Raw genomic sequence first — 25,923 nt, forward strand, 5'->3', positions numbered from 1 at the left:
ATGTTTCGTCAATGATTTCGGGCGTATGGATGAACCGATTCAAAAAATTCAAGAAGCAATCGATTCCTATTGATAGAAAGATGTGCTGATTAGTTTTTGGCAAAGGCAGGTCCAGCGGGTCTAAAAATATGGAGCAAAAATGCTAAAAATGTCAGTTTTTAAGAATCAACCGATTTAAATGATCCAAAAAACATTCGATTCGTAATGATGGGGAAGTGTGATGATTACATTTGGGCAAATGCAGATCCAGCCGTTTGGGAGTTACAGAGCTAATTTATAAATAAGGACAGTTTTTGAGAGAACTAAGCATCCGATTTGAATGGTTCAAGAAGCTTTCTGCTTGTGTTGACGAAACAATTACTTTTGGGGAAAAAATCATTTTTTTTTTAGTTTATTGCTTTCAAACGATTCAAAATGACTTAAAACATTGATATCAATGTAGCACACCTGCGGGAATTTAATATACAATATTATATTTTAATTTTGATACCAGTGCTCATACTATTTATTTACAAACTAGTTCAACGTAAAAATTACACATGGCGTTGTTGATGTAACTGTCAATTTATACGACAGTGGCGCTGCGTGCGAGTAAAAAGGCAATGATGTAATATGTAAAATATAAAATTATTAATAATATACAAAAAATATTAAAAGTTTTTTAAAGGGTTAATTAAATTTTAGTGTTGATAAATGTTATTAAAATGCATTTTGCCTGATCGCCAGTAATACTAGGCAACTAGGCATTAATATAAGGCGTTTTGTGTACACTATTATTTTACAAAACTTTAATTTAATTTTTTCAACTAAAAATTAACGATTATCTACAAAATATTTAAATTCAAATTTAAATTTAAAATAGTACAATATCTATAAATTCTATCTATTATTCCGGCCGAGAGAGGAACACTGTGGGAGCGTGACGGCGCGAAGGTCTAATCGAAATGCGCAAATTCCGAATCGAATTAGCACAATAACAAATGCACACACGGTGCAATTTCATTTAAAACAATATACCTTTAAACAAATGTCAGACATCATAATTATATTTCACCAAAATCTTTAATTTAAAGCCCGTATTTAAACCGGATGTATATTTGTTCCGAAAAAGTGTCTCGTTGGCTACTCTCGGCAAATCAACTTCAGTCAACTCATCAATCGTAAAAGTCAAACGCCGCTAAAGTAATATTTTTTTTTAGTTTTTCTTATAAGTCAAAGCGAAATGTGTAAATAATCAATTTGGAAAATTCAATTGCGTTTGATTACAATCTAGTTTTATATGTATTATGTGATTTGACGGTAGATTAATATTATATATAGTAAATTTTAATTTTTATTATCAAACTTTGGAAACCTGTCAAACACCGCTTTTTGCAATAAAAGTAAGTATAATTTGATTTAAACTTATGTTTTAGGGGTTTTTATTAACTATGTTTGTTTGTGGAATCATTTGATGTGATTATATTTACTTTATCACTTATCTGTGAATTTATTCTATTTACTTAATGACATCATGTATTTTTGTCAATTTTCAACTACTTGGAGAATGAATCATTGTGTCACGTTGACAAGAATAAATGATTTATATTATAAACTTTGAGCCTTTTGTAAAATACTAGACTTCAAATTGTGTTTTATTTATCTATATACATTCTTGATTTTAATGCTTCATGGACATGTTTTTTGATTTATTGGTTTAAGGTGCAATGTAATTTTGTTCGCAGGCTACAAACCTGTATAAAAAATTGTTCAACATATGTGGTATTACGTCTGTAAAGTTTATTACTGTGTTTCCATTTTGCCACATCGACCAGTTTTATTTAATTTAAATCACTGAACAGAAACTCAATATTATAACCGTAATAAGACTTCTAGCCTTTATGTCTTTATTTATATTCATAGATCAAATCTGTATTGCTATTGATGTACAATTTGGAATATATACATTTATTGTCCTTCTGTGTACTTTTTAAAATCATTTTTCATTATAGTGCTTTATAGAAATATCGCTTAAATCATTACTTTATTGTGCAATGCAATTTTTAACCAGAAACAAGTCTATAATTTCAATTCTGATACTTTAACCTCAAATTTGCTAACCCAATGTTTTGTTTGTTTATTCTTCCATTTAAATTTATATAAATCCTAACTCTCTATTAACTAATTAGCTTTCTTATTTTCGCTTTTTTTTCCCCAGGAATATTATCAAGATGGATATTTACACCGGTCTCATTTTCGGAGTGATAGTCATATTATGTGCGGCAGTATTAGCTTCAATTAGTCTATTTGGAATGAAAACTAAAACTTACGATGAAGCTAAAGCTGAAAAGAAGACAGTTGTCGAAACTGTGAAACTGGCTCAGCACCAAAAGCAGAAGAAAAACAAGAAATCTCTCAAAAAGGTAAAAATAAAATATAAATCTAAGTATTATGATGAATATTTCAAATTATTTTATTATTACTTTAGACAAAAGAAAATAAGGAAATCATCAATAAGGATTTGAAAGACGAAATCAAACAAACTGTTGTTGATGATGAAGAGGAGGAATCTGTTAAAGTTGAGACTAAACCGGTTCATGTAGAGTTTCAAGAACCGGAAATTATTCCAATTGATGATGATGTTGTACAGTTAAAGGTAAGAAAATTGTGTGAGATTATAAGTAATTATCAGAGTAATACATATCTAAAATTGGGTTGCAGAAAAATAAAAAGAAAAACGCTCCAGCACGTCCAATTTTAGTGAATAAGGATGAGAACAAAATTTCAGCACCACCATCAACATCCAGTTCTACAACTTCGTTGAATCATTTCGAAAACATTCACCCCAAAGATGATTTGGAGAAATTGAAAGCACAATTGGTAATAATAATGATAAATAGTAGTTTGCTTGAAGGCTTCGCTTTCTCTACCTTATTTATTATTCTCATTTTCATTTTGTTACCATTAATCATTTTGTTACCATTAATTTGTTTTGTATTTTTTTTATTATAATAAATTTATATTAATGTTGCAGGCTTCAGATCCAGTAAAATCCAAAACTGTTGTTAAACCAACAAAAGCTAAGTTGGAAGCTATCGTTTCTAAGGACATGAAAGGTATTGATATAATTTTTATTTGTTATTTGCTTTACACACTTTTGCATTAGCTTGTCTTGAAATTTTCATTAAAAATTAATACAATTGACTTCTTTTATTTTCTGCATTATATACAAGTATTATCTTTTAATTTACAGTAACTAAAGCTCATTTGTCAGAACCAGTTCACGAGCAAACTAATGTGAACTCACAGAAGTCGCACAAAAAGAAAAAGAGTGAATTGGCAGTTTTGCAGCAATTGAGTAAGAATTATATTTTTCACACAATTTAAAACTAGTGGTGCATGGTATTGTGACTCAAAGTAAATCGCTGGAACTTCCCGTTTATAATGAAATATTCAAGGAATTTAAAATTCAAACTTTTATTATTCATATTTGATAGACAAAATATTAGAGCTTATAAATTGGAAGACGACATTTTTATATCTTTATATTAGAAGTAAATAAAAAAAAACTTGATCAAGCAAAATTAGAATGAAGGACCTTAACTTATATTTCTAAGAATTGCATGAACTGAATTGCAAAGTTTAAATTATTTATCTCAAGTATATAAGTCAGTATTAGAATTTTGGCTAGAATTAAAATTAAAATGCGAGTCATTTTCTATATTTAAAAAAAAAATAGTTTTTGAAATTGAATTTTTTTTTTTAATTTTGAAATCATTTTTTTGTTTTCCCAAAAACTAATCATTTTTTTAAGCTCTCAACACAGGCTAAATATTTTTTGAATCATTCAAATCGGTTGATTCGTACGCCCGAAATCGTGGACGAAAAATTGTATCCACACATACATACACATTCATCTATTTTTTCTAATTGTAATCTATGCCAAAATGTTCAGAAACCTTTAAAACAAAGATATATACAATTTTTTATTAATTTCTCAGAATAATTTGTAGTAATCCCAAAAAATTATATATCTTTACATTTCAAAAATTTCTGAACATTTTGGCATTTTATGCTAAAATGGATGTATGTGTCTGTGTGCGGATACAAATTTCGGAATTTCGGGAAAACAGATCAACCAATTAGAATGTTCCAAAATGTTTCAAAGTACAAAAAAAAAATCTAATTTTTTATAAAGGTCAATTTTTTAAAAAAATTAAAAATCTCCAAAATCGATTTTTTCTAGAGTTCTAAAAGAAAATTGAATCTTTTTTTAAAAAATGTAATTTTTGGTACGGAAAGTTCCAGCAATTTGCCTTAAGGCACGATGCCATGCACCACTAGTTTTTTATTTTTTGCTATTATTATAACTTAGCCTAAGGGAGGTCAAAATCATTCTCACAAATGATATATCATGTGAAAAATATTCTTCTAACAGGTAATGATGAAGGCGGTGTTGGAATAAACGTACTCGAGCCATTACTAACTAAAGCACAACTTTCAAGAAGCGAATTACAATTTCTTATTGACCTAATGCTGAACAAACAACACGGTCCCACCCCTGAACACACTGAATGGTTTGAGGTAATAAATTTAATATTTAATAACAATTTACAATTTTTATTTAATTGCTATTTGATTTATTTTTAAATAATCATACTACGGATATCATTTTAATGAAAATACTATCCTTTATATTGTACTCTTTTTTATTTAAATTTATGTTATTGTCCATCATTGTTACTATATGTTAGCAGTTGTAACAAATATTGTAAATATTGTAAAAAAATAATAATACAAACAATTTACCAAATATTATATTTACCAATTTATTTTTTTCCCAGGGGCGCAGTGACCCCGTACAGAAACTAAAAAAACAGTTGGCAGAAAAGGAGAAAGCTCTAACAGACGAGCAAGAGAAATCTCTGGGTATTCAAGCAAAGTTACGTGAATTGCGCACTGAATTGAATGCTGAGCGTTCTAGAATCAATGCAGCAACTCGTAACTATGAACAAACTATTGCATCGAAATCATCTGAAGCTCAGCAATTGGCTAATAAGTTACAAATTGTGGTTGAAAGCCATAATGCAGAGAAGCATACTTTGACACAGCAATTGCAACAGGTAAGGGTAATAGATAAAATAGAAAAAATGTAAAACCTATTTGCTATAGTACAAGATGGCATTTAAGTAAAAATAAATACATCATATAACAATTTTGAATAATGTTTATTAGTAATATAGTGGTAACACTTGTTGTCGTGATGCACACATTTATTAGTGTCAACCATTATACACATTTACATAATGATGAATTATAAATTATATATTTATAGCAGCATTAAAAATATGTATAATATTTAAAAACAATAATGTGGTTAAAGTCATACTTCAAATATGACATGATCGGTTTGTCATTGTAATTAGCATTTAGAAATGAACCTTCATTAGGGAAAGTAAGTAATTGCTGATTAATAAATTCTTTAATAATCGTTCACACAGTGGATTATGTTAAACAACGCCTAAACAAATATTGTTTTTGCAACTTCACTCATCATGTAATAATTGTGTTTGAAGAACTTCATGTAATTAAAATTAACACACATTCATTGACTGATAGTATTTTTTTTTTTTACTTTTTTACTGGTGATATAATCTCATTCTTTGAATAGCTGTAATATCTGTTTTGGTTAAAAAATATTTTTCATTTCAATAACTTCAAAGATTTATAGAAACTACGAATAATATAGAAATTCTTTCTAATCAATAAACTTACGTTTAGTACACGGCAAAAATGTTTAATTTGTTTTATTATTCTCAAGGAACGGGGTAAAATATTCTTCTGATTCAGGCTTCTTTAAATCAAGATTTGTACTACGATGTAACTTTAAAATATTTATTTATCTATGCCGATTTCCTTGTTGATATCGGTGCGCATACAACGTTGATGCCGGTATGCATACAACGACAGATCTCTATTCACTTGACACGACGACTAATCACAATCGACCCGTATAGAAATCATATCATCGAGAGCGAATGACGAATCATTGGCACTCCACTCTTATTTTATCTTATCTTGTCTGCCGTAACGCACTTCCGTTGCATTTGTACGCATTTACACCCTAGTCGCGCTCACAGAAGTTTTACTTCAAAAATATTTTGTTGAAATACATATATGTAAAGTATTTTTTATCTATTTATTCAGTACCAGGCTAAACTCGCTGAAGAACACAATGCAGTAACTCAACTGCAAGAGGAACAAAAGAATGTGAAAGAATTGATGGCCCAAAGGCAACAGTACGAAGCTCATATTGTCCAAATGAAAGAAGTAAGATCATTAAAGAATTATGCTATGAGAACATATATTTGCAATGTTTTTATTTGTTTCAGAACGAAGCTATGTTGAACTCTCAATTGCACTCGTTGCACGCAAAGTTATTGGAAACTAAAACATTGCAGGAACAACTTGCATATAGGGATCAACAGTTGCAAGAAATCATGCCACAATTGGAGGTAATATTTCAAAAGAAGTTTGTAATAATCATTCATTTTTAGATTTTGCAATACAACTGCTACAAATTTGATATAATAGATGTATTGTATTATGGGAGATAGTTATTATATTTAATGAAATTATTGACATGTAATTACTATTTATTTCCAGGCCTGTAGACAACAAATTGCTGACTATGACCAACGCTGGGTTGTTGCACAAATGCATGAAAATGAATTGAAAATGGAAATTCATAGATTGCAAACCGAATTGAGATCTTCGAAGGACAATTTATCAGGTACGAAAGCAAAACAAATATTTATCTTATATATAAAAATGGAGCTCTCTTTCAAATGTCCGAATAAAACTCGAAAACGGCTGAATAGATTTGGCCAGTCTTAGTCTTGAAAAATTCGTGCCAATCCAGAGAAAGTCCAAAAGGTGAGAAATTATTTCAAATTCGCGTAGAAACTTTACATTTTTAATTTGAAAATTTTTGTTGAAGCGTAATGTAAATAAAACAATGGACGGTGGCTAATACTTGAAATGTCAAACGTTTTTGACAGATGATGTTCGATTACGTTTAATAGGATGTTTTACGTGAATATTATTTAATTATGATTAAATCGTAGTGAATAGTTTTGTTTGTAGTTTTATTTATATACAAAAACGTTAGTAAACGGGCCGCAAGTGTTACTAGAGACTCAAAATATAAACTTCTTTGAAATATTAATATGAAAATGCACTTTTTGGCATATTTTTCTCAAACACGATGCTCTGAAAGATCTCATTTGTATCATTATATACCCATTGGTATTTATAAAACATTTTCTAGGTTATATTATTTTTTATTTATGATATTTAAATTCAGAACCTAAATTTGGTATCGATCAAATGGACATTTTGTCGAATAACATTTTCCCAGTTATAATTTCCCAGAATTTATCGAAGAATAGATAGTAATATATGAAGGTCCGGGATTAAAAAGGTCCACCACCGATGTGTCAAAAATCAGTAAAGTTAAGCATTGTTTAACAACAATATTTGAAAGTAGAGGAAAAAGGATGTATAACCAGCTATAACCTTGATTTGAAAACGGTAATCTTTGAAATGGGGGAGATAAACGGTAATCTTTGAAAATCCATAATACAAGTATTCTTTTCCGTTGTTAGTTTTTTAGCATTAGTTAAAAATGTAATTATTTTGTAAAATACCATTAAAATTATAATAAGGCTTTAAACCTGTTTGCCACCTGGCCGTTTCAAGTTACTCCGTCTATAGGGTAAAAAGGACATTTCTACAGTGATAAAGTAGAAGGCAGTTTACTGAACGTAGTCAGATAATTGTTTGTTTGATATGTGTTATTTATTGCGATATAATTGTTATGGTTTTCACAATATAGTTTATATTTGCTCAAAGTTAAATTGGACCTTTGTGCTTCGCCCTGCTCTACATATATACTTTTTATTAAATTTACTTTAATTCATCGAATGTTACTAGAAACTTTCCAAGAAGTAGGTCAAAGAAAAAATACTTAATTCATTTTCTATCTCTCCTCGCAAAAATTTGAAAATTTTGTATAAGCTCAATAGTATTATTTACAATTATACACAAAATCCAGAATCCAAAAAGAATCTGAAAAACTTCAAACGTAATCAATAAGTCGAAAGACCAAAAAAGACTTGAAGTGTATAAATCTTCCAGTTTGATTGCATTGACAAAATATAGATAAACTAATGGGGTTTATTGTTTTTATAACACTTCATTGTATATAGCATTCAAACAAGACATCCTTATGCACTTAAAGTATTAATATTTTTGATTCTCTAGAAATTGTTTAGAATATACCTTACTCAGCAAAACAAAGTTTGCCGGGTCAGCTAGTATATATATATATATATATATATATATATATATATATATATGTTTGTATTATTATTATTTGTAGGATTTGCTGCAATGGAATCTGAAATGAGCAGACTCTCGATGTTGAATACCAAACATGAAGAAAAACAAAAGGAACTTCTGAGGAAAAATGAAGATGTTGATAGACACATTAACCAAGTAAATTTATGCCCATATACTAAGAGGTATACTTTTTTATTGAAAGCTTACGACTATATATAATTGTGTTTCAGTTAAAAACCCAAATAAATACTCTACAAAATGAGAAAGATGCTCTAGTGAAACAAGTAGCTGAGTTATCGGAATTGCAAAATGGAGCTGCCACTCACGAAAACAACAAAAATAAGGTAATAGATAATTTATAACAAAGTCTCAAGTATTAATTTGTTAAAGATACATATTACATGATTACAAGTACATATTAACATGATTTTAATCAAAAAAAAAAATTAACATTTAGCCATGGTAACTTTATTAAATAGTTTTGTTAAAAATGTATCAAGATATTTTTTTTGTTATCAAATTTTTGTTGGAAAAACACTATTCTTTTTGTTCTATATTATTAACTATTATCGTGTATTATTAACTTCCCATAGGGTAAGTTACAGTAATTGCAAAAAAATTGATTTTAAATTTTTTATATCTTCACGTTTCAAAGGTTTTTGAATATTTTTACAACCATACAAAAAATGGATGTATATGTGCGTGTGTGTGCGGATACTAATTTTCATCGACAATTTTGGGAACACGGATCAACCGATTTGAATAATTCATAAAAGATTTTGCGGTGTGAAAAAATGCTTTTATAGAAAATTCCGTAATTTTGAAAATTAAAAAATTAAAGTTTCAAAAAATTCAAATTTTTGCAAATTTTCATAATTTCAAAATAAAATCAAAATTTTGAAAAATTTCAAGAAATATCAATTTTAAAAAAAATCGATCTCACAAAAATTTTAAAATAATTCGTAATTTTCGAAAATTTCTAAATTTAAAGAAATCGATTTTTATCAGAAATTCAAAAAAATTTCGAACTTTTAAAAAAATATTCAAAATTTTGAAAAGAGTTCAATATTATCAAAAAAATCAAATTAAAAAAAAATTTAACAAGTTTCTTGTAATTTTAAACACATAGTTGTTTGTAGAATATGCTCGTCTCCCAATTTAATAAGCACTTATAAATTTACAGTATGTATTTATAATAAATAATCTGTTTGAAATTATTTAAAACAATTATTGTTTATTTTTATTTCTCGAATGTTTAATCACTGTACGGGAAGTATCAACAATTTGCCTCAAAACACAATGCCATACACCACTAGTTAAATAAAAATAAATACTAAATACTAAATTTTTTTTCGACATGGCGATTAACGTAACTTATATGTATGAATTTTCAGTTTACTCACCTATTTCTTCCTCCTCACAGGTGGAATTCCTGAACCTCCAGAACGCTCTCGATTCAAACGTCAGTAAACTCAAACAAGTGGAAACCGAAAACACAGAACTCAAAAATAAAGTATCACAATTAACTACAACACACGGTTCACTACAGAGTCAACTTGATGAACTGAAATTGAAAAATGACGTGAGTAAATGATAAATGATTTAAGGATTTAGAAATATTGTTTTATTAATATTTTTGTTTGGTTTTTGTAGGAGTTGAGAACTAAAAACTGGAACGTCATGGAAGCTTTGCAGACTAAAGAAAAACTAGTAACGGAATTAACTAAACAGCAACAACAACAACCTGTAAGTTTACATTTATAAAACAATCATAAAACTAGCTGTAAGTGAAATTCTGTCTTAAGGCAATTAAGGCATCGTGCCTTAAGGCAAATTGCTGGAACTTCCCGTACCAAAAATTATTATTTTTTTAAAAGCGATTAACATTTTAGAAAAATTTTAATTCGAAAAAATTAGATTTTTGAGAAACTATAAATTGGACAAAAAATTACTTTTTTTTTTGAAAAAAAAAATTTTTTTTTTTAATTTTTTTAAAAAAAAAATTTTTTTAAATTTTTTTTTTTTTTTTGAAAAAAAATGTTTTCTTCATTTTGACATATTTTGGAAGATCTGAACTTGTTTTTCAAAGCAATCGTACTGCTTTAACTGCATACGGGTAAATATTGATACGGAACCCATAGGAAAATAAACAAAATTTATATTTATTGTTAAAATCTCTATAAAATATCTGAAAATTTGATGTGCATATGTCTAATGATCATTTTTGACCGCCAAATGGCTTTTTTTTTACTTTTTTCGTTAGATCTCCGAAACCGCTAGACCTGCCTTTATGAAAATTTGATCAATTCTTTATCTTGTCAATACAAGTAAAATGTTTTTTGAATTATTAAAATCGGACGCTCCGTTCTCTTAAAAACTGAGTTACCGTTTTCGACACTTTTTGCCCCGTATCTCCGGAACGGCTAGACCTGCCTTCGCCAAAAACTAATCAGCACGTCTCCTTATCAATACGATTCGAATGTTTTTTGAATTATTCAAATCGGTTGATCCGTGTTCCCGAAATCGACGACGAAAATTTGTATCCGCACGTACATACACACACATACACACATACATACATACATACATACATACATACACACACATAAATCCATTTTTTCTAAGGTATGCCAAAATGTTCAGAAACCTCTGAAACGTAAAGATATATAAAAATTTTCATTTTCGATTTTTTTGCGATTACTATAACTTACCCTACGGGAAGTTAACAAAATCTGCAACAAATTTTTTTCTGTTTTAGCAAAAAATTGTAGAAGTTTCTACTAAACCTTCAGAAGATGCCGTGGCACAAGCGGCTATAGAATTGGTTAAGAGAATAATGCCTGAAAATGCAGTTAATTCTAAAGAATTAGGAAGTAATCCTGAAGAATGCTTAGATGTGTACAAGCAAAAAATATTCCATATGCACGAACAGAATAGTCAATTGGCCGCCATGGTTACTAATTATAAGAAAATAGTTTTGGACACCGTAAGTAAAAATTACATAAATATATATACATATATATATATATATATATATATATATATATATATATATATACTAGATGACCTAACAGACGTTGTTCTGTATCCACGTCTACAATTTTTTCATATCCTACACCAATATATACCGTTTACCTAAGAATGATAATTATTGTTTTTTAAATTACTCTTCACACCAAAATACATATACATCAATATGAGCGATGTTGAATGTATTAACAGCTTTAAATAATATGATGAGTCTCAATTCCCACACTATATTGGAAATTGAATAAGGTATAACAAATTCAGAAAAAAATAATATATAGTATCAGCGGTAAAAGTACACAATATTACCTTGGATTTTTCCACTCAAAATAATTGCTCCAATAATGTTGCCTATAATTTTTATAATTTCGTATCATATTTTAACTGGTTTTTAGTAATTATAATATCTAAATTACATTTTTCTTAGTAATAATTTAATATATATTATTACTAGGCTATTCGGTTTTTTTTCTAGCGTCCCCTCTCCTATTATTTTACCTGTTTTAACAGTTTTTTTTTTATTAAAATTATTACCATTAATTAATATTTGGCTTTTGAAACGTTTTACTTATTTATTTTGGGCATTTTATGCGATTTATTCTATTGACACTCAATCACAGAGAGCAAAAAAGTTCTAGCCTTTCATTATTAAACATAATCATAACATAACACTGGTTACTTCATGTTGGATTATTTTAATTTAATTTTTTATTATTTAAGATATCCAAAATTGCATCTTAAACTTCTCCTTATTGATATTGTAAGGGCCGAATTGTATGTATTCATCTTTACTTTACCATATGTTGTTCTGAAGTGAAATTTTTAACGTATTTTAAAAATATTGTGCAAAGATTAGTAAAAGATGCAAAGAAATTATATATTTCTTAAATTATATTGGAAAAAAAATTACATTGAAAATTTCATATCCAAATCTCGTGTTGGTCCTAATTATTACTTAAATTTATATTATAAGTGAATTAATTTGTCTGTTTGTATGTGTATCATTCAATCTGCCATACACATACTGTATCTTATATTATTTTAATTTCTGGCACATCTCAGCTGCTTTACGGCAATAATCATGTAGACATTTCATTTTTCTTATTCATAATCATAAATTTATTATACATGTTCTAATATTGTCTAGGCTCATAAGAAAATTGAAATTTTGGCAAACGACAGTTTTCATTTGTTTTCAATGCCAAATAATGTTCCAAATATTTTCAATGTCAAACAATGATACGCGGTTTTTTGTAATTTTTTCCATTTATTTCTACAATCTAACTATATTTCTATAATTCAAAAAATCCTAAGAAATTCCCTTAACAAATTTCAGAAAGATTTATCAAAATCTGAATAATCGTTTAGGAGGAGTATATTTACATACACCATTACAGAAGAATTTTATATTATATATATATATATATATATTTATATTTTTTTTATCTCAGGAGGGAGTACTTAATAATTTACAGTCCTATGTTGAGACTGAAGAATCCCGCTGGCAAGAAAAGTTTGCAGCGAAAGAAGCAGAAATTCAAGCAATGAATAAACAATTACAAGCTCAGGTATTTATATATAACGATAGTTATTAATTAGTTAATAATATGGAATAAAATTATTTCTTTTTTTGTAGCAAAAGACCTCAACACCAAATCATTCAACAAATGGACCTACTGCAAGTTTATAGGACATGGTGAGAAAAAAATAATTTATTATATATATATATATATATATATATATATATATATATATAACGCTTAAAGTACTCTAGAGAGACTGTTTTACAACAAACCCTGGATTAAAGCACACTAGCACAGTTTGTGATAAGTTTCAAACACTCGTACAGAGTAAAGCGCATTTGTTCTATGTTTTTTTTCTCTTAAATGCCACTTACACCTAGCTTTATTTTCCTTTTCAGCTTTGATAATGTATAACCAAGAAGAATAATTGCTTTGGACAAGCGGTACGAATATTAATAATATAACCAATCAATCATTCTACTACACAAGGAATGTTATTAATATATATATTATAATAGACGCACACATTTAGAGGATTTAGTACTGTGCTATATTTTGTATTATATTTTTATTAAATTAATTTACTAGATTATTTTCTATTGCTAAAAAAAAAAAGATAAAGTAAAGATAAATTGAACCAAGCAATCTATCTATTGTTAAAGTGGGACTGGTTTTCACTTTTGAAATTTATACATATGTACTTTATTTTGACAATGGAAACATTAAAAGACACATTTATTATTACACATGGTAGAGATTAATTTTATTTAAGGTTTTTCACATTTTTGGGTTGAAAAAATATTGAAAAAAATTGGTAATAAATGTAAATTTATTTATACTTAACAATGTTTGCGTCTTAATATATATATATATATATATATATATATATATATATATATTGTAGTGCTTTGAAAACAGAATCCAAAAAGTAATAAAAAACAAGTTCGTTCCATCTTCAGGACATCTGTCAAGGAACATGATCTTGATAAGATTTAAACAAACAATAAAGAAAAGTAGAAAATGGTGATTTTTTTATATAAAATGAATAAAATTGTGGAAGAAATAACATTACAGATTTTTTTTGTTTTTCATTAGTTTTTGGATTCTTTGTTTGAAGCTCTACAATAATATATATATATATATATATATATATATATATATGACGATAGAAAAAGAAAATATATATATATACACCTAAGTCTGGTTTTACACGGTAGAATGGTTCCAGAAGAAGCCGTGTAAAAAAAAAAACGTGTAAAAAAAGACATTGATCTTATACAAAAATGGGTGATTTGTTCCTAATCTCTAAAACCTATTAAAATTAGTGAAAAACAAGAATTTTTAAGAACAAGAATTCATGTTTATTTTATTAAATCAAATAAAAAATCAAAGTAAAAATTGTTTGTACGCGCTAAAGGGGAATTCACTTAAATCTTTAAGCTAGTGTTTGCAAACTATCGATACTATCGATGGTTTCAGCCTTTTTTCTTTCATAAATACTTTTTTGTGATGTGAACATACTTCGCAAAAATTAAATTTGACAAAAAAAATTTAAGTACATAAAATTTCTAATCGTGCTAAATGGAATAAAATCGTGTAAAAAAATTAAAAATATTCAATTTTCAAACCGTGCACAAAAAGACTGTGTAAAAACAGACTTAGGTGTATATATATATATATATATATATATATATAATAATTGATAAATTAGCATCACGTCTCAAGGCTTGAATATGACAAAAAATTTCAATAAATTGAAATAAATTTATCACAATTTTATATAGACAAGACATTGTTAAGTATTAAGTTTTTTACACCAAGATTGTGATTACATCAAAACCTCGTTAAGACGATTTTTCAAGAAAGACTTAAGGGAGAAAGCATATTATGTGTATATAAAGACGATAAAGTATCTACTGCGTATTATGTTTTATGTTCAAAATTTTGGTATTATTAAATTAGACATTTATAAATACTTCGTTGTGTAATTGTGATTATATTATTTGAAATAATCACTTTTTTTGCTTTGATGAAGATATTTTGATGCATTTAGCAGTAATTGCAAAATTTTCAACAAACATATTCAATTTTTGTTTGAGTTGCCACAGACCACGGTTTAGACTAGTTAGTCCAGCGGTTTCCAACCTTTTTTTCCTTGCGCCCCCCTTTTGAAAGAAAAAAATATTGCGCCCCCCCCCTAATTTTTTTAACAATTTAATTTAAATATACTTAATTGAAATTATGATTTATTTAATCTCGTACCAAATAATGCACAATATACATACATACAAAAATAAACATACAAAAATATACATACAAAAATATACATACAAACATAACTATGGATTATAGGAAAAAAATAATTTTAAATTTAATAAAAACAAATGATATAATATTTCACACAATATTAAAAAATTAATGCGACGGGGTTGAGCTTGTTTTTCAGCACAAATTTTCTCAAACCGCGGCTCCATTGTAGAAATCGCTGTTCTCAGTTACTTTTCTATCACTAAACGAGATCGGTACTTTGTTTTTAATACTGCTACTGCAGAAAAACCAGTTTCACATAAGTAGGATGTCACAAATGGTAATAAAATTCCTAAGGCTTTATTTGTCAAAGTTGGAAAATCGTCCTTTACTTGTAACCAAAACTTAACAATATTCTTTTCGTCCTGAAACATCTGCTTCAATGTGCTATCACTAGATAAATCAATTATCATTTCCTGCTCTGCCGTTGGAAGTCCAAAATTATCATATTTATCAATAACAAATGGATTTCTAATCCATTCGTATTTGGACATATCTAGATCTTTGAAGTAATGCGCAAATTGGTTCCTTAAACTAGTCATATGATTGATAATAAGATCTTTACTTGCTTCTATTTCATCATCATTAACACATGTAGTTTTAAAAGAAGGAAACATATCAAAGTTATTACTTTTCATACTAGCTATCCACAGCTCTATTTTTTTCATAAACGCCGTAATCTTGTCCTTTTGAACAAAAGCATGAATTTGAGTTTCTTGCATTGATTTATTTAAATCACTTAGTCTTTTAAAAATGTCAACTAGATACGCAAATTTTGCGAGAAACTTCGTGTCATAAAATATGTCTGCTTCATCTCTTTTATTATCAGCAAGAAAAATGGCAATTTCTTTTTTGAGCTCAAACACCCTTTGAAGTACTTTAGCACGAGAAAGCCAACGTGCTTCACAATAATAAAGTAGTGCTTTGTATTCTGAGCCCATGTCATCACACAATTTTCCAAAAAGCCTTTCTCTTAATGGACTATTTTTGATAAAATTAACAACTTTTATTATAATTTCAAATACTTCAAGTAATTCTTCACCCATATTTCTTGCAACAAGAGATTGCCTATGAATCATGCAATGCGTCCAAACTGCACGAGGAGCCACTTTTCGAACTAGGGCCTGCAGACCAGCATTTTTTCCTGCCATAGATGGAGCTCCATCAGTGCACAGTCCAACACAGTTCTCCCATAAAATACCATTTTCAATAAAAAAGTTATCAATCATATTAAAAATTTCACTCGCCGTAGCTTTGCCTTCAATTGCCTTACAGAATAACAACTCTTCTCTAATATCATTTTCCATAACATATCTTATATATGTTATTAAGTGTGCATCCTTAGCAACATCGGTAGCCTCATCTACTTGCAACGCGAAAGAAGATAATTTAATTTTTTCTGTCAACTGATCGCAAAGATCATCAGATATATCTGATATCCGTCTTCCCACCGTATTATCTGCCAGCGGAATGCTTTTAATTTGATCAGCATGTGATTCACCAAACATCGTAGCTATTATGTCAATAGCTGCTGGTAGTTTCTCCTATTGAATGGGGTTTTTTGCATTTAGCAATTCTATACGAAACTTTGTATGACGCAAGTAACGCTTTTTGTGATACAGACAAAGCTTTTGAAAACGATTCTTTCTGTTTATTTAAGTTATCTAATTTTCTTTGGAAAAATTCTTTTGTTTTGCCAACATGATCGGCGTGCACTTTTTCCAGATGTCGTTTTAATTTACTTGGTTTCATGCTATCTGAGGCCAAAGTATTCATACACAGCAAACACATTGGTCGTTCTTGACCATTAATGATCTTATACGTAAATCCCAATGATAAGTACATTGGATCATATTTTCTATGTTTAGTTTTACTATTTTGTGAAGAAACATTTCCATTATTTTCACCACCCTCTTCTTCTGCTTCATTAAATTTTCTTTTCAACCCAGTCACGTATTTATCCATTACAAACGGTTTTTATAACAAATCAAAGAAAATCACTTTTTCACTACTTTTCACAATAATTCCTGGCTAATAATGTGCTAAAACTAAAGCTATAAATTTTAACTCAATAATAATTTAGAAATGATTTTTTCTATATATCAACGCGTGTATCTCCAGCACAACTAATGAACTAATTCGATTTATAGATAACAGAATAAAAAGGATGCATTTGTTTATTTACTTAAGTTAGTCTCGAGTAAGCACGTGAATATTCGATATGATCCGAGTGTTTATCTTTTGTTTATAGGCCTACAGCTCACTCAACTACAAACGCAAAAACGAAATATTTTGAATGCACCAAAAGTATAGTATATTCATGCTTTTACATTTGTCCTGACAAAATTGCAGCGAAAATTGTAGATAACTTGCATACATTTTGCTGATTTGTTTTTGACACTTACTCAGCATTTAACAACCATATTTTTGAAAGAGCTTCGCGCCCCCCCTGGGACGGCACCGCGCCCCACCAGGGGGGCGCGCCCCACAGGTTGGAAATCGCTGAGTTAGTCTTTCAGTCATCATGAATTGTTTCTATCTTTGAAGTATTGGATTTATTTGAATGTAAAGTGTCTCGTGGTTTATTTAAGTTGTAACATTTTGGAAAATGTCATCAGATGGATCAATTTTTTTAGTTTTCTGACAGTATATAATGTCATTGCAATTTTGAAAACAAGCTATTCAGATATTTGAAGCATTAAAATCAGTGAGCTATAAGTCTTCAGCAATTTTAGGAGCTTTTTCGTATATTTTGGGGGCACTTTTGAAGTTAATGTTTGGTGAAGTCACTAAAATTTACTAAAAAAATTTCTACATTTGGCTTTTTTCTCAAACAATCTGTAAATTTCTCTTTTATTCTTAATTTTTGTAAAATTAACATAGAAATTAGTAAATTAACAGCAAAATTTTTCTACATTCACTATTTTCTCTTCCAATTTATAAATTTCTTTTTTTTCTCAATTTTTGTAAAATGTTGGAAATTGGTAATTTATAGTAACAAAGTTTTTGATGACTTTATTAAAAACTTTCAATTTTTTCTATTGAATGGCCAGTACCTTTCATTTAGGCTTATTAAACGTGATGACAAATCGTATTAAGTGCTAAGAAATCCATAAAAACATAACAAAGTCCTGGAAAGAGCGTAAAGAAGCGTATTATGCGGGAAATAAAACATAATCGTCTTAACGGGATTCTATTTGGGAAATCTATTAGAAAACTGCCTTATATTATTTCATTATTAAGAATATAAAAATAATTTATTGTTTATACAGTAATACCTTGCGCTGATTTTGTTTATAAAAAAAGAGCGTGAAGCGAAACAGCGCTAAACGGGGTTTAGGGGAACATTAACAGAAAATTGGTTATGTATTAGATTTTTAATAACTGTACTTATTTTTAATATAGTTAATACCAGACGTTTATACACCTAAAAATAGAAATAATATAAATGAATATATTCATAAAAGTTTAATTTAGTCTGTGGAGTGTTTCTAATTTTTTTGCCTTTTTGTTAAAAAAGCATTTAATGTGTTTTTGAAGCATCTGTAATACCTCAATTTATTTGCGTTTGAATTTGTGTCGAAATTTGGAATAATTTTCACCAAATTAGTCCATAATTTTAATCGTGGTCACTATAGGACCATTGAAAATTTTATTTGCTCTGTTTTGAAATCACCTCAATCACCACCATCAACACTTTTCTCTTTTTAAAATTAAATACTTCACTAAACTAATGAAAGCTGTTTCTTGAATTATTTCTTGGACATTTTCCACATGTACCTCATCTAAACTTTTTTACCCATATTTTAGGAAATCCCCGGGTCGAAAAAAAATTCTTAGCGCACTTTTACTGCGGGGTATTACTGTATATCAAAAAATGTCTTACTTTATGTACTTTATTCTTTAGTTCGAATGTGTAATAATTAGTATTAATTAGAACCGAATTCAATCAAAGCTTAATAATTTGTGGTTATCGACACACTTTGATATTGTATACATTCTGTGAAAAGATTGATATTGCCAATAAGAATATAATAATTAAATAATAATAATAAATATTTTTTATAATCAAAAATAATATCGTAAGCAATTCTAAAATTTAAAAAAATCGGGCTTTATATAATATATACATACTATATATATTGAGCAATTTGTAGTTATAATAAAATTATGTATTTTATTACTATTGTTCCAAACAAATCTAACGACTGAATTGTTTTTGCGAGCGCGATATTTGTGATCATCCATATCTAATTATGTAATTAATTTTTTATTTATTTGGAACAATGAGATTAATTATAATTGATAATTAATAAACTTCCATATTGTTATATTATGTGTTTAACCAATTTTTAGGACGAAACTTTTGCTGTCGAAATATTATCATTAACCGATATGAGTTAACCATGTTTATTTTTCATAATTATATATTAAAATAAAATAAAATAAATGCATTTTATAAGAATACTTGTTTTATTTAAAAAAAATATTGCAGTGATAAGTAAACAGGGAGAGACTCAGGGGAGTGTGATGCAAATAAATTTTAATTACTAAATTTTCAATTAACATTATTTATTTATTAAGTATTTTAGACATAGTATATCATATTACTTAATATTATTAGTGCTCCTTTTGGAGGCAGGTTCAACATGTGACGCATGCATTCTTAATATCATATTTATATATGAAATATATAGCACCAAATTTGTCGAATCAAGAAAAAAGAATTAATATTTTTTTATTATAATTTATAAATTTTTATTTAATATTTATAATTTTTTATTTATACGTTTCGACACTTCATATGTGTCATCATTCAACCAGAACATACCAGAAAGAACAAAATACAAAAATAATGCAATTATTTCTCACCTTCCCGTAGGGTGGGTTATTGTAATCATCGAAAATGAAAAAATTTGAATATCTTTACGTTTCAAAGGTTTTTGAACATTTTGGCATACCTCAGGAAAAATCGATGTATGTGTGTGTGTGTGTGGATACAATTTTTCGTCGACGATTTCGGCCCGATTTGAATGGTTCAAAAATCATTCGATTCATATTGATAAGAAGACGTGCTGATTAGTTTTTGGCAAAGGCAAGTCCAGCCGTTCCGGAGATAAAAAGCAAAGAGTGCAGAAAATAGAAATTAAGTTTTTGAGAGAACGGAGCATCCGATTTGAATGATTCAAAAAGCATTTTACTTGTTATGACGTAAGGAAAAGTTGATTCATTTTTTGCAAAGGCTGGACCATCCGTTTCGGAGATCCAGTATACAAATTTTAAAAATCCAGTTTTTCATTATTGAATTTTGTTCTTAATTTTCAAAAATGCTCAAAAGAAGTGAAAGTTCTCAAAAAAAGATATTTTTCATCTAGAGTTTATAAAATTTTGTTCGAAAGAAATCAAAATTCTCAAACTAATCTATTTTTGCATTTTTGAGTTTTTAAAAACTTTAAAATGCGGTGCGGAAAGTTCCAGCAATTTGCCATAAGGCACGATGTCATGCACCACTAGTTTATTTTATATCGTTTAGGTTAATAATTTCGATAAAAAAAAAAATTTTTTGGTAAAAAATTGTTTCTTGTTTTTCCTGAACGATGACACACATAAGGTGTCGAAACGTTTAAATTAAAGAATTGTGAACATGAATTCATTTTTTCAATTAGACAAATTGGTTGCTATATAAATAATAAATATAAGTCGATAAAATAAAAATAATTAAATACAAAAAGGATTCTTAAACAGACATCCATCTACTTATTAAAATACAATTGAATCACTATTTTTTTTTATTTTTATTTTAATTTAACTTTGCAATTACTTTATTGTTTATTTTATTAGTGAGTTTGAGCTTTCTAAATAATTTGTGTAGTTATCAACAGAGAAAGAGTTCAAACTTGTTTATTTATGGAGTTTGTATCAAATTATTTTACACATAATTATATATCACTTTAATGATTGAATGGATGCCTGCTTAAGAAACATTTTTGTTATTAATTATAAAACTTTCACCATTTGAAATATATATATATATATATATATATATATATATATGTCTGTATATTTATACAGTAATATGTTTTCAATTTCTAATTCAAATATATTATTTCGATAACCTAAATGGCATATATAATACAAATTCAAATCTACTTTGTCATATTTTCAAGCCGATATTTGTTCTTTATCAAATTCTAAAACTCTATAATAAAAACATTATTTATAAATAAATTATATTAATCCTAGAATAATGAATAGATTTGCACAACTCCTGTTGAATAAAATAATTGTGTTTAATGCACAAATTTATTCAAAATCGTGGACAAAAAATTACAAATGAAGGAATAATTATAATAGAAAAATAGAATGCTTTTTTGATAACTTATTACAATTTCTAAAATAAAAGCTTTGGAATGATATAAATTTAAATTTATATATTAAAATTTTTTTTAATCTTCATGTTTAAACCTGGTAAATCCATTTCCCAGGACCAAAAACTACGAAACAAAATCGTTTTAAACATGATTTTGTTTAAAAAAATATTAACGCAAAGTTGTTTGTTTGATATAATAACTTCCATAAATATAATTTTAATATTATTGTAATCGTACTAGTGTATAGCAACAAGAAGGTTTCATAATTTAATGGGTAATTCTGCCGTAACAAAGCTCATAAAATAGCATTGTCATGGCAAAGCTCTCTTATGCTTGTTCTTGGCATTGAAAATTATGAAGATCCCCTTTAATGAAACCCCAGCATTAAGCGGGGTATTACTGTATAATCATGGTTAAGTAAATTTCGAGATCCTATTACTAAAGTCTATTTTTTACAGTACTTGGTATATGTGATAATATGCAATAAAGATAAAATTATTTAAAATTTTACACTAATTAATTTTACATCTACACGCATCCTGGCTATCTTGCAAAATTTATATAAAAACTTATCTTTTATCTTCACCACACCAACCAGCGCTGTCCTTTTCCCATTTGTGACATTTGATCATACTCACAGCACAATGTCTTTGAGCTCGTATTTGAGCCACGAATCCATTTTCATTATATTAATTTCACTATATAAAAATATAAAAAAGAAAACAGCCTAAGAATACTTCTGATATCACATCGATGTATAATCCAACTGTACATAAAGCTGCCTGACGCCCACAGAAGCAAAAATCATCTGCGTGTGGTTAACTACGTATTTAGGATCGACGTTTTTCGATACTTCTAATTTTATTGCACCTATATAGACATCACTACACAGTGTCCAGAAATGTGGATCCTGCACCGAGTACACACCAGCTAAGCCGGTTACTTTCTGATAGCATTGGGGCAAGAGATTGTCCAGGGCTGAGGGCTGCCTTTGCATCAGGACTAGGACTGATTCTTTGATCAGGGGCAAGACGCTGAGAGCTATCAGGATTGCTATAAACATTGAGCAAATCGGATCTGCTCTCATCCAGCCGAACATCTGTATTAGAATTTATTTTTGTAGAGAATTTGTAATTGGAATAAATGATTAATGTGATTGAATGAAGTTGATGGAAGCTATAAAACCATAGAACTTATATTACATGGACAGTTAGTCGAGTGCATAATGAGTGCTCAAACAAAGAAGGGTATGTGATGTCACATGTCTGAGCGAACATTGCCGACGACAATCGCGGACTCTCGTTTTGGTCTCGTTTGGTTAATTGTCACATGTCATATGTCTTATCTTAATAATATAATGGCAATTGTGATGGCTGATAATTTTGTAAAAAATAATATTGACAATATATATATATATATATATATATATACTAGCTGACCCGGCAAACGTTGTTTTGCCATCAAAAATATTTTGCCGCTTTGCAGAAGTTCTTACAATATACATGATATATTAATAATAATGTTATATTTTTATTACACACATTTCTTTACATTCCGATAATTAATTCCAACGCATCATAGTGTTTTGTTTATTTTAATTTTATTTATGTCAAATAGCGATTTTTTTTAATCAATGAATAAATTAGATTTTAGTCTGAATCAACGCAGTACCATTATCTAAATATATAATTTTTTATATAAAAATCAAATTTTTTACTTTTGCATTCAATTTACAAATATTGAATGTCAATTTCATATATCCAATATGCACTAAAGTTATAAATGTCAAAATATTTCCTTTTTGGTCGAAAATGATAGTATTTATTTTACAATAATGTTTTGTATCTATAGTTTGTTCGGCAATATTGCCTATAACATAACTTGGAATAATTAATTTATTTGTTTCCTGCTGAAGTCGTTAAACTTTTTTTTTGTGAAATGTTAAATTTTTGTTTATGATTAATTTTAAATTCAATATGCCGCTTTTTTATTGTGATATTGTGTTTTGATGAAGTTTTAGTATCCGAAATAATTTGGTAAGCTAATCAAATAAATATAAACTCTAAATCTATTTATTTAATAATTTTCATAAATCTTGCCAAATGACATTTGACGTTTTTTATGTCAACATTTATTTAAATTTATAAACATTGATTTTTAATTAGATTTAAAACTATAAATTGTGATTTTGAATATAGCATTTCATCTAATTTGGATATAAATGTTGGATACATATCTATATATGTATGTTTTTGAATTATTTTTTTTGAACTGTCAAATATTTTTTTTTCAAAAATCATAAATTTTTTTTTCTCGAATTTTCCAAAAATTTTGACATTTGTCATTTTAGTGTTTTGTTTTTTTTTTTGGTCATTTTCTGTCAAAATTTTTAGAAATTTATAAATATTATATATTTATATTTCAAATTTACTTTTCAAAATTTCCTATAACCTAAGTTGGATATATATGCACACGATGAGCCAATAAAGTTTAAAATCGGTTCAGTAGTTTGGGCGTCCATCGCGAACCAACATCCTGACACGAGATTTATATATATATATAGAATATAGATATATCAGCACATGCCATAGCAAGAAATATTACACACCTCTCCCTTAATATTTCTACCACATACCTGCATTAAAACTGCGGATACAATAACACCAAACGATCCCAAAGTGTCAGCAAGAATATGCAAAAACACACCCTTCATAATCTGTGAATTACCACTCGTGAGATCAGTTGGAATCTCATGATCATGCGAATGTCCATGATTTACACCACCATTGGCTATGTGGCCACCATGAGAGTGACCGTGGGATGCCCCACCGCCATGAGAGTGCCCGTGAGAGCCTCCTCCGCCATGGGAATGTCCATGGCCATGTTGGAAGGCATATATTCCGATTAGGTTGACAATGAAACCCAAAACGGATACAACAAAGAGCCTATCATGTTTCACCTAAAAAGGTAATAGATAATGTAGTAAAAAATTTAGAATAAGGTTTGATGAATTAACATTTGTAAATATAAAAATCATGAATTAGAATGTGATTATTTAATTATAATTTATTATTTACCTCTGGAGGTTCAATGGCACGTTCAACAGCCTCAGACATAATAAAGAAAGCAATGAACAATAAAAACAGTCCGTTAACAAAGCCGGCCAAAACTTCAGCACGGACATAACCGTATGAAAATTTTTCATTTGCTCTCCACTTAGTAATGACAGATGCTCCAAGACCAGCTAATAAACCGGTGCAATCAAAAAACATGTGAAACGAATCCGATATTAAACCTGAAATATAATAGATAATAGATAATTAATATAATAGATTGATTTTTTAGCACTTTTTAGTGCTTATAACGAAAGAGTAATAAATTCTACTTACCAAGACTGTTTGTCCATACCCCATACAACAGTTCAACGAAAGCAAATGAAAAATTCAGCAACAAAAACAGAAATAGATTACGTGAATTTCTATCTGAAAATATAAGCCTCATCCATCCTGATATTTTTTCCTTAATACGAGAACTTATACTCCTAGAGTCTCTATGTGTTAATGGAATCATTTTATCTGTGAAATCCAAACCAAATTTAATACACTCCACTAAATGTACATTTTGCAAGTTCAAATTGATTTAGAAGCAAGGAAAAATATATCACAAACACTAGTTTAAGTTGTTATTTAGCAAAAAATTATTTCATGTCGAATAAAAGTGGATTTAAACATTTAGATAACTTTACGAATTGCATACGTGTAATAATTTATTTATAACCTATAAAATTCCGGCCCTATGATAAAAAGTGTATACTTACAAAAGTTTATGCAGACAGTTGTTCTGAATTAACAAATTTAACAAGAATTTTAAATAAGAATATATAAATTAGTATAAATGCATGTTTGAGGATTTTTTATAAAGGCATCTGTCAAATTGATAGAAGCCTGTCAAAATGAAAGACTAACCACACCACTACATTCCACAAAAAATAAACTAAAATATTTAATGATAGATTTTGGAAATTTAAGATTTAATCAAATGCTGTATTAATAATGTGATAGTAATAGTTATATAATTATAGAATTTTTTTATTAACATTTTATTTAAAATAAAATTTCGTTTTTTAGAAATCACACATGAAGTTTGAATCGCATCAGGTAATATACCTATGAACAAAAAATAAAATATTAAATATTGTTTAATAAACATTTTTATGCTTATTCAATTTTTAATACCCAATTTCAATTATAAATTATTGAAAAACAAATAAATTTATTTAAATAAAGCTTTAATTTAAATTGCATTAACGTTAT

The 25,923-nt window shown here is 28.0% G+C and overlaps 4 protein-coding genes across 4 annotated transcripts; 1 reads left to right on the top strand and 3 right to left on the bottom strand.

Moving 5' to 3' along the window:
- The first annotated feature begins 1,004 nt into the window (after positions 1-1,004).
- LOC113363780 (ribosome-binding protein 1-like) lies at positions 1,005-13,670 on the top strand. The gene is made up of 19 exons (XM_026606266.1): positions 1,005-1,382; positions 2,198-2,402; positions 2,468-2,635; positions 2,701-2,859; positions 3,014-3,095; positions 3,233-3,337; positions 4,418-4,563; positions 4,824-5,102; positions 6,187-6,309; positions 6,372-6,494; positions 6,646-6,772; positions 8,423-8,538; positions 8,613-8,726; positions 9,806-9,964; positions 10,036-10,128; positions 11,141-11,368; positions 12,861-12,977; positions 13,046-13,105; positions 13,331-13,670. The coding sequence occupies exons 2-18, from the start codon at positions 2,211-2,213 to the stop codon at positions 13,097-13,099; spliced, it is 2,385 nt and encodes a 794-aa protein (XP_026462051.1). The 5' UTR covers positions 1,005-1,382; positions 2,198-2,210; the 3' UTR covers positions 13,100-13,105; positions 13,331-13,670.
- A 1,757-nt stretch (positions 13,671-15,427) lies between these two features.
- Positions 15,428-16,747, bottom strand: LOC113377558 (zinc finger BED domain-containing protein 5-like). The gene is made up of 2 exons (XM_026617921.1): positions 15,805-16,747; positions 15,428-15,660 (listed from the first exon to the last, which is right to left on the bottom strand). Exons 1-2 carry the CDS (start codon positions 16,745-16,747, stop codon positions 15,428-15,430), a joined length of 1,176 nt encoding a protein of 391 aa, XP_026473706.1.
- A 13-nt stretch (positions 16,748-16,760) lies between these two features.
- LOC113377568 (protein FAM200B-like) lies at positions 16,761-17,204 on the bottom strand. Its single transcript, XM_026617934.1, has one exon. It carries the CDS (start codon positions 17,202-17,204, stop codon positions 16,761-16,763), a length of 444 nt encoding a protein of 147 aa, XP_026473719.1.
- Positions 17,205-22,006: 4,802 nt separating this feature from the next.
- LOC113363798 (zinc transporter 7-like) lies at positions 22,007-25,558 on the bottom strand. Its single transcript, XM_026606280.1, has 5 exons — positions 25,428-25,558; positions 25,000-25,185; positions 24,688-24,905; positions 24,246-24,569; positions 22,007-22,709 (listed from the first exon to the last, which is right to left on the bottom strand). Exons 2-5 carry the CDS (start codon positions 25,178-25,180, stop codon positions 22,356-22,358), a joined length of 1,077 nt encoding a protein of 358 aa, XP_026462065.1. The 5' UTR covers positions 25,181-25,185; positions 25,428-25,558; the 3' UTR covers positions 22,007-22,355.
- Between the last annotated feature and the right edge of the window lie 365 nt (positions 25,559-25,923).

Source organism: Ctenocephalides felis, unplaced genomic scaffold (assembly GCF_003426905.1).
Source record: "Ctenocephalides felis isolate EL2017-DRISC unplaced genomic scaffold, ASM342690v1 CF-g0.4_SCAFFOLD_00845, whole genome shotgun sequence".
NCBI classification, from domain to species: domain Eukaryota; kingdom Metazoa; phylum Arthropoda; class Insecta; order Siphonaptera; family Pulicidae; genus Ctenocephalides; species Ctenocephalides felis.